General features: G+C 34.5%; 1 protein-coding gene across 1 annotated transcript; it reads left to right on the top strand.

The window, feature by feature from the left end:
* The first annotated feature begins 4,001 nt into the window (after positions 1-4,001).
* Positions 4,002-6,278, top strand: LOC123543714 (uncharacterized). The gene has a single exon (XM_045329784.2). It carries the CDS (start codon positions 4,028-4,030, stop codon positions 5,114-5,116), a length of 1,089 nt encoding a protein of 362 aa, XP_045185719.2. The 5' UTR covers positions 4,002-4,027; the 3' UTR covers positions 5,117-6,278.
* The last annotated feature ends 4,057 nt before the right edge of the window (positions 6,279-10,335 follow it).

The raw sequence follows: 10,335 nt of genomic DNA, 5'->3' as shown, positions 1-10,335 counted from the left end.
CTTATTGTAATGTTAAAGTTTGCGTACCACCCCAAATATTTTCAAAGTCCATTGAAATGTTGCTTTGATATTTTGCATACTTGTTGTTTAATCCATTCTTTTTCTTTTGTCTGAAAATCTATGGAAATATTTTGAGCCCATTCTTCAATCAATTCTTCGAATAGTCGAGCACGCTGTCATCCGACAGCTCTTGTACCTTATGCACACGTTAATATATGCAAAGATTACGTTAACGGTATATTAAATAGTTACCGACACCTGTAGTTATGAAATACATAATATCATAGGAATAAGAGTTAGAATGAACAGACTCAATCAAACCGGGTCTGCTATTATATTCTACTTGGTTACATTCTATGCTCTGCTATGAATATAATTATACAACAACAGTTGCCGCATTGTTCATAATAAGTAATTCCACCAAATCACTTGCCTTTTTGTGCCCCCATGAGTGGTGGGGGTATACAGATTTGCTCTTGTCCGTCCGTGCGTCCGTGCGTCCTTCCGTCCGTCCTCCGTCCGTCCTTCCGAGAATGTTGTGTCGCGCCTAGCTCCAAAAGTATTTGACGTAGAGTCACAAAACTTTACAGGAATGTTGGTCAGCATGTGCAGCTGTGCACGTGGGGTTTCGCGTCCGGATTCATTCAGTCGTGTATGAGTTATGGCCCCTGACTTTGTAAAAATTGGTCCTTTTAATGTTGTATCGCGCGTAGCTCCAGAAGTATTTGACCCAGAGTCACCAAAGTTTACAGGAGTGCACCTTGGGTTTCACGTACGGATTCATTCAGTCATGTAGGAATTATGGCCCTTGACTTTTTTTAAAAAATTTTTTCATTACACAAGACCAGACTTCCTGTCCAGACTTACTAAAAAAAAGTTTGTGAAACATATATGTTAAAATGTACTTGACCTAGAATCATAAAACATTAGAGGATTGTTTTATAGCCTGTGAAGTGTTCTCTTTAGGATTTTACTCAGCTAGGCCAGAGTTATGGCTAACTAAGTGAAAAATACACATAAGGGTATTAAAAGTTTGTGTTGCAAACATCTTAAAAATTATTTAACACCTGAGTCATAAAACCATGTTACAGTGTAACATCTAGTTATCTTTTGATTAGTTTATTTTCACGCGTAGTTATGTTAATAATCCTAAACCCTTTCGGACAAACTACGTCGACTAGATTTTTTATAAGTATTAACAGCGCAGAACAACTCGCTAGAGGTCTACACAATCCTGATTTATCCGCGGGACGTGTTACTTTCCTATTTCGTCCTCTTGTATACATCAAATAATAATATGTGAAAGAACCAGGTTTTGATATATTTCAGTAGTATAAATCGGTAATATAACGAAAATGTTCCTCAGGCGTATAACCTCTATTCTAATTTGAAACACTGTAGAAATGTTAAATGCTTAGTAAATTTGTATCGTACTAACTTCGAAATCATTTTGATATTTATGCATGTTTCTCCTAGTCTTACAAGAACACGCAATAATAGTTTTACAATTTGCTGAAGGTCTTCGTGTAATAGGGAAAGGGTGACAACATAAGATTCATTATTAGTTTGTTTTGTTGTTATTGCATGTAAAATGTAAACGATGGTAAAATTCAACAACAACACGTGAATATTGATCTTTTATCAACGTTTCGGCGCTTACGCCTTCATCAGGATAAATACATAATAAAACAAGCAAATTCGATGAATTGGTATCCCCCGCCGAAAGGGTTTGTGGTGAGAAATGGCAAAAAGATATATCCGGCAAAAAGTTAAGGATGTTAATAAGAAGCAAATAATTTCATTAGTCAAAATCAATTTAACAGAAAACAAATGTTTAATTAAAGAGTACATAATAAATGTATGATACTTTGATCCTGACTAAAGAATTTATTTTGAATGGGATATGCTTACTGTAATAAGGTTAGCTTTTTAAATTAAATGCAGTTAATTGAAATGTGAGCTTGAAGTTTAACTGGAATGAAATATTGTCTTTGAGTGGTTTGGCACCAGGTGTTGCTGTTTTACATGTACATTTGAACTTAAAAGATCAGATGTCCTTAAGAGAACACAGGTAAGATATCTTGAACATGGCTGAGGGCAAGGTTTGTGCAGTCACAACTTAACATGTTGAAGGTTTGAACATTTAAAAAAAAGAAGGAATGGAAATATATATTTTTTTAGGGGGTGGGGGTGCAGGGGAACGGGAAAGGAAACAAAATTTCACATGTTGATTATAAATATTGATTGAAAATTAAAAATGAAAAAAAAAAAAAAAGGTAAAAGGGTGAAGTTGGAGAGGGGGGGAGGGGGTGGGCAGAGGATGCATGATCAGTGGTGGGCATGACTGGGTGGAGAAGTGAGGTGGGGGAATGGTACAACTTGGAAGGTTTGAAAAAAAATCTAAAATAAGAAATGAAAAAAAAAAAAATTTGGGAGGGGGAGGGGGTGTGACCAAGGCAAGTGGGTGACCAGGTGTGGGTGCGCAACTTCACATGTTTATAATAAATGTTCACAGAAAAGAATGAAAGAAATTTAATGAAATTCTGCCAAATGGTAAGTTTGTTATGTACAAATATGTTGATTTTTAGACAATTAAAGGGCAATAACTCTGAAGTTACAAAAAGAAATCCGTCCAAAATTGTCTGTGCACAACCACATTATAGTGCTCTAAATTCTGTTAAAGTTTCATAGTTCTAGGTCAAATATATCAAAAGTTATGATGCAGAAATTGGCATATCTATAGATCTATGGTACCCTAAACTTCTAAGGGCCATAACTCTGGTGTTACTTGGGCAATCTGTCTGAAACTTGATGGGCCCCATAACCTCATAGTGGTGAACATGTATATGAAGTTTGTTTGAAAAAAAATCTAAAGTAAGGAATGATTTTTTTTTTTTTTTTTTTTGAGGGGGGGGGGGGGGGGGGGGGTGTCGGGGGATAGTGGGGGAGGTGTGTGATCAAGGTAAGGGGGTGACCAGGTGTGGGTACACAACTTCACATGTTTACAATAAATGTTCATGGAAAAGAATGAAAAAAATTTAATGAAATTCTACCAAATGGTAAGTTTGTTATGTACAAATATGTGGATTTTTATACAATTAAAGGGCAATAACTCTTAATTTACAAATAAATCCAAATGAAATTGTGTGTACACAACCACATTATGGTGATCTAAATTCTGTTTAAGTTTCATAGTTCTAGGTCAAATATATCAAAAGTTATGATGCAGAAATTGCCATATTTATAGTACCCTATATAGTTAAAACTAGAAATTTCTAAGGGCCATAACTCTGGTGTTACTTGGGCAATCTGACTGAAACTTGACGGGCCGCAAGAACTCATTGTGGTGAACATGTATATGAAGTTTGAAATAAATATTCCCAACCATTTCCTAGATATGGCTCCGGACGGACGGACGGACGGAAAGACGGAAGGACGGACGGACGGAAAGACGGACGGAAGGACGGACGGACGGACGGACAACGCCAAAACTATATCCCTCCGACTTTCGTCGGGGGATAACAACGGACGTAAAATGTAACAAATTTTCATCAAAAACGGTCTCATCAGATTTTCAACAACGTATTTCAAGAGAACTTTGCAATTTGATTTATTCTGCGCATAAAGCAGAAATTTTAAATCCTGACATTTACACCTAAAATGAAGAGCCACTTGGTCGGTTCGAACCTCGCTGGAGTGTAGAATTGCTTCATGACAGTGTATGGAAGCTACCAAACTAGCTTACGGAAGGTCGGTGGTTTTACCTAGGTGCCCACCCGTGATGAAATAATGCTCGGTTGATTCGTTGCCTTTGCCTACTGCTATGTTTTTTTCAAATTTACCTTTATCGTGATTAGTTTTTTATCATGTGACTATATCGTTAACTTTACGCAATTTAAAATAAACGTAGCCATTTCAATTCATTGTTTGATAAATGAGATCTAATCTTCTATGTACCTTGAACCTTCAATATATATAACCTGCAGGAGAAAGTGGGAGTATCAGTTAGTGAAACTGGAAGGACAATATGGATCAAGATCCAGAACAAACTGCTTCTAAAAGTATTGAAGGTGTTGGCCAAGAAACCGAGAATAAAGCGCCACCCGCTTTTATCGAGAGAACATGGAAAGACGATTTCGCTCTAATTGTAGAGTGCAGGAAGCTCTATGTATCAAAGGCAGTTCTGGCTTATGCGTCACCAGTGTTTGACAAGCTATTCCAGTCAGACTTTAAGGAGAAAAATCAAGAAGAAATGGAATTACCGGACAAGAACTTTTATGACGTGCTCGAGTTCCTCCATTGCATCTGTCCGGCAAAACTTATTTGTGAGGAAAATGTGTATCGAGTACTTCCTCTTGCTGAAGAATATCAAGTTGCACACCTGAAATCAAAATGTGAGTTGTTCTTGACAAGTAAGCTCAGAGATGAATCAGATGCAGACGAAGTTTATGATATGTTGCAAATAGCCTTGACTTATAACATGGATGAACTCCACAAGAAATGTGTGACAGAAGCTTCTAAAAAGTCAATTGAAGAGTTAAACAAAGCTTTGAAGAGGACTGATGCTCCTTTGAAAACCATATGCATGATCCAGGATAAAATGATACGACGACTGGAAAAGTCTGAACAAAAAAGCAGAAGCTTGCAGTCTGTAAATAGATATTTAATTTTAGGACTAAACAATATAGAAAGATTTATGATCATGAACAGTGAGAAATGGGAAGGTATATCTTTAAATTTTGCACTGAATGGTAAAGAACTACAAAAACAAAATCACAAGCAGACGAAAGAATTCAAAATGATGGAAACTGACGCAAAATTCACCGTTAAGGGTGGTCCAAATGACAGCTTATTGCTAGAGCTTTCATTTGATGCAAATGAATTAAAGGGCTGTATAGTATCAGTGTTTGGAAGATTTGTAATAAAAAATTGCACCAAGAAGAATCCAGACTTAATAGAAAACACTCGGATGCCCTTTAAAGACGGTCAGTTTAGCATAACAAAGAGCATGAACATCGGCAAAGTGTATGATGCGGAAAGGGGGTTTATCAATTACTGTAATGGTATAATTGAAACAGAAGTTTCCATAATAGCTGACAAACAGAGTGTCCCATAACGATCCGGTCTTCGCTTGCAAATGTGTAAGGACCAGTGTATCACACTGATATGACGTTATGACTTTGAATAGAAAAAGGTTTTGAGCTATATAAAAACTAGGATGATAATTATAAGAATGATAAAGCAGTGTTTCTGGAACCTAGCCCCCCTCATGTCGTAAACATAAATCATACGAGAATCATCTTTTATTGAACTATTGTAAGTTTTCACTTGCTGTTTATTTACATTTTTACTTCCAGTTTATTGTGTAAATCGAGAAAAGAAAGTGCAACTACAGCTCGTTTAAATGGGTCAACCGTGTTGATGCACTTATAAAATAGACTGGCCCGGTTTATAGGTTGGTCAGGGCTACGATATGTATTGTATTTTGCTATCCAAATATTTTTATAAAAGGCTTCTTCCCCTTCCGTTTGGGTCCGTCTATGTTTACAAACACGTTTATTTATGTTATGGACTGTATTGTCCGTAAGTATTGACCTGGCACTCATTAATCTTCGCTAAGATTTTCGGGCGTTTTCGTTAATTTACGCAATATTAGTATCCTGAAAGTATCTACATTACTAAAGTAACATGTAAAATTGATCGATGAAACGGTGGCGTAGAGGTAAGGTGTCTGACTTCCACGCACGTTACCACGGGTTCGAAATCACTTACTAAACAGAGCCTTTTTTTTCTTCAGTTTATTGTATTGTAATGCTATCGTTTATATTATTTCATGTATCATATTTCTTGAATTTTAATTCTTTTCTTTTGTATTTTTTTCTGGAACGCTGGTTACAGGTAATTTCTTTTTATCTAAGATACTTTTAAAACAATTTTATTCCACTTTTTTAACGTGTAACTATGATTATTCTTAATAAATGAACCATAAATATCACGATACGTTTGATCAAAAGAGTAGTAAGTCTGCATATAAAATTTGGGGGCAAAACGATATGGTCAGATGTAGGACTCGAACCCAAAATCCTCATATTGGCAGGTAATCGCTTTGTCCGCACAGCTACTTGCACATGTGACAATATATCAGTTAGGAATTATATATGTAATATTTAGTTATATCGCTTTTTATGTTCGGACACCGAAAATAAATCTACGGAAATATACGGAATATTCATGAGTGCCAGGTCAATACTTACGGACAATATCAATGTATTTATTATTATCCAATATTATCTCTAACATCTAAAATGTGTATGCTTTGCGTGCGCACTACGCAAGAGTGAACACGTGTGCTACTTTTTTACATTTATTGGAAATCATTTCACACTTTGTATGGTTTGTTAGATATCGTAGCTATTATCTGTAGCATGTACATATGCGTGATAATATAACTGATAATAACCGTATAGTTATAAGTTATACATGTTTATAGATATTTCAAATTTCAAATTTAATTTTTCAAATCAGTTCAGATATACAATACAACAAGTGGTAATTCAAGGTATAGTCTAAGTACTTCCGAATTCATGTGCACCATAATGCTAAACATATATTAGTTTAAAACAATAAAATAATATTAAATATACAGTTTGTCATATACTTTAATCAATTATCTTCTATATTGATTACCAAACCAAATTAAAAAAAAAATAGCATGTCTTAAATATTGTGGTGTGTTATATATTTTGTATTACTTGTGAAAGCTAGATTAGCCTACTACGAAATCCAGGAGAACGTTCACTCCAGGATGGAAGGCTTTCTGTTATCAGTATCCAAGCAATTTGTTCTGGAAAGATCCATTTCAGCTACTTGTCCTCGTTCCTCTCCTATTCCTGGTTTACGCCAATGATCTCCCGTCCAAGGTCAAGTTTATAGCCCAGGTGCTTGCTGAGTACTGCCTTCTATCATTTAAGTTAATATATATATTCTGACGTGTATCAAATGACAACCTGGGTGCTAAATTATCGTCATCTGGAGAGCCTACGTTCCAGATTCAAGGGTCATGTGACCTTTTCTTGAAAAGATATTCGATTCGGCGGCCATTGCAAATTGTATTGTCCATCACAGAGACGCAAACTCTGTATACATAAATGTCTCACAGTAAGTCTTAATCTACATATGGAATATCTAGAATTTACTTATAAATACTGGTCGACTATAAACAATATTAATTATGTTCATATATATGGCATGTCAAAAGTTGCTAAATTATATATGTATGTTATTATTATTGTATGTTTGTTATTGTTATTCAATGTCGTGTCATTCATATTCTAAAATTTGCTATTGTTATTGTATATGTCGTTATTCTTATGGTATGTTCGATATTCTTATGGTAAAAGTCATGATTGTTATTCTATGTTTCGTTATTGTTATTGCATCTTTGATATTGTTATTCAATGTCTTGTCATTCATATTCTAAGTCTTACCATTGTTATTGTATATATCGTTATTCTTATTGTATGCAAATTTTAGAATACATATATAATTTAGCAACGTTTGACATGCCATATATATGAACATAATTAATATTGTTTATAGTCGACCAGTATTTATAAGTAAATTCTAGATATTCCATATGTAGATTTCTATTTTTGAAATAAATATCTGAATACAAAATATTTTAGTAAAAGATAGCCTTGGGCTATTTTCAAGTCATAGGTCACAACATACCTCGGATGCAAAAATTACATACAAAGTTCCCAGTGACAGGCAATCTTCTTACAAACGTCTTGCTTTCATTTTGTCTGCTTTTAAACCCAAATCTCAATGTTGACTGATTTACCCGAAATATTGATACAGAGATACTAATGAGAATACCTAATCTTTAAACTGGTACTGCAAAAGAGCGCCATAATATTATTTTTTCCATTTTTGGTTTTCGGTGACTTATTGAAATATAACTCTACATCATATCCTTTGAAACTCACTGTATATTAAAGATTGTAATTTACAAGTACTGTAATTGATGAAAATTAAATTTCGTTAAAGTCTGGGATGTACATAATTTTTGTTCCAACAAAACATAAAAATACACCCTTTATTTCGGACTTTCCGACGACTATTTTAGACCGCCCTAAACATTGGTTACTTTAAATATATTTTATGGTATATCTTTACATACAAGTTCATCTCTACAATATTCAAAATAAACAATATGCAAAAGGGATGGGCAACAAGGTCTAGCAACGATTAAGATATGACCCACTTAATGGTGAATATTTCAAATGTTCAAAACAATGTTACAGCATTATACTGTATCCAGTGAGAGATTTGTATGCAAAATTTAAACAACTTTTACCGTGCCGTTTTTTTTTTATAAATTTTGTAATATTAACCCTTCCCTGATAAATTTCTAAAATGGACTGGTCCATCAGTACTACTTATTATTCAAAGGTGTGTTCACTAAAAATTTACGGACAGAATAGCGAACAGAGCAGACCATGATCGGACTGCTCAGATGTGCAGGCTGATCTTGGTGTGCACTTGTCGCAAAGGCAAAATTACTTGCCGCCAGCAAGCTAAAGGTTAATGATATTTCATCAAGCTCAAGTAGAGACAAATTTCTAAATGATGGCCACTGTCCAAAACGTTTGCAGAGAACTCATTATACTATTCATTTTGATAAAAGAAACGCCAAACTATTGGTAAACAATTATAAAACACAAAATAAAACTGAATATCATTTTTCCTAGGGTGCCCCATGAAAAAGGATTTAATGAGAGGTCGAGTCCCTGTGGGACTGTTTTGAATTTTGTTCACTTCATTAAAAAATAACCTTGGGGCAGAAGTAAAACCTACCTACATTTCTTCCACAATATGTACTCTAAAGAGTTAAGGCAAAATAAAGAACATTTACCGAATGTAACTCAGTATATTTAAAGATGTCTAACTCTGTCCCCTTCTGTTTTAGAGGTAAATTCACTTTGAACAGCAAGAAATCACTTATCAAATGAAAAGTTTTCACTTGTACAATAAATTAATAATAAGTCTTGAAAAAATTAAAAAACTTACTATAAAAAAGGAGTATATGGGTGAACAGATTGGTCCCAGTAGGGCTTGAACCTATGCCCCCTGAAAATATTGTAGGAATTGAATACCCTTCAAAAGGAGGTACACTATTACATGGGTCATACCTTAATAAATACCATTCCCTTGTCGGAATTAAGTTTACAAAAGAGCACAAATGCAAACTAAACTTTGTCGCAAAACATATCTCAAAATATTATTATACAGGAACACATGAAGAACAAATATTGGAGACACTGAACTTCCACATAAAGCTACCACATCCATTTTTTTCCAGCACAGGATCAATCAATAACGCCCTTACACCATTACCGACTCATTCAAATCCCATCTAATCAGTGGACCCTCCGTCTTTTTCATATTGTTCTAAATAAATTTTAAATAACTCTCTTGTACATTCTAAAGATTCGTATTTCAATATTATTATACTTTTAGTTAAAGTCGATTTTCGAATACTTTTCTTTCTATAAGAACATGATTTATTCTTTTGAATTGTTGTTTATCAGTAATTTTAATATGTTGTTACTAACTAAAATGTTAAAACATATCAGAAAAACTTCAAGCTGTCCAAACTTTGTATGCATTGTACATATGTGAAACGATGTTCCGCGACGCTGAGTTAAAGGGAAACACCTATGAATGTATCATTGATTTAAACAAGTTACAACACGGAAGTCATTTAAATATTAAATTTTAACACTAAAGGATTTAAAAGTGGGTAAGCAAGTTTATATATTAACGTTGCCGTATTTATTTCAATTCTGGGTCGGATAAGTTTTCATTAACTTGAACACATCTGATTTAAAGTGTGTAGCCCTACATGCGCGTAGCGAGGTGCGATTTTCCATGTCATATTGCATTAAATCCATTTTATTTTCTAGATTGCGCGTGTGTGTATGTATGTCACGGTGGCTGAAGGGTTATTGGCGTTAGGCCACAGGAGGGGCAAACAAACTCCCAAATTTTTATGCTATTGTAATGATTTTACCTAAACCCTCTTTGCTGGGGGAACAACCTGGTCTAAATATTGGCCTTAATCATATTCATGTCATTTCACAATCTATATATGGTACATACAATACAAAATAACACAACAGTTCTCAAATTGGCTTCTGCATTTTCTTATATTTCTAGATATTTGTTGCATACTTTGAGACAGAGAAAAGCAGTCGGTTTTTTCAAAGGTGATTAAAACTACCTGGTCACCTGTCTGCTCGCTACGCTAGCTTAAAATGTACATTTTACGCT

The sequence above is a fragment of the Mercenaria mercenaria genome, chromosome 10 (assembly GCF_021730395.1).
Source record: "Mercenaria mercenaria strain notata chromosome 10, MADL_Memer_1, whole genome shotgun sequence".
Lineage (NCBI taxonomy): Eukaryota > Metazoa > Mollusca > Bivalvia > Venerida > Veneridae > Mercenaria > Mercenaria mercenaria.
This window is presented reverse-complemented; position numbering and strand designations above follow the sequence as displayed.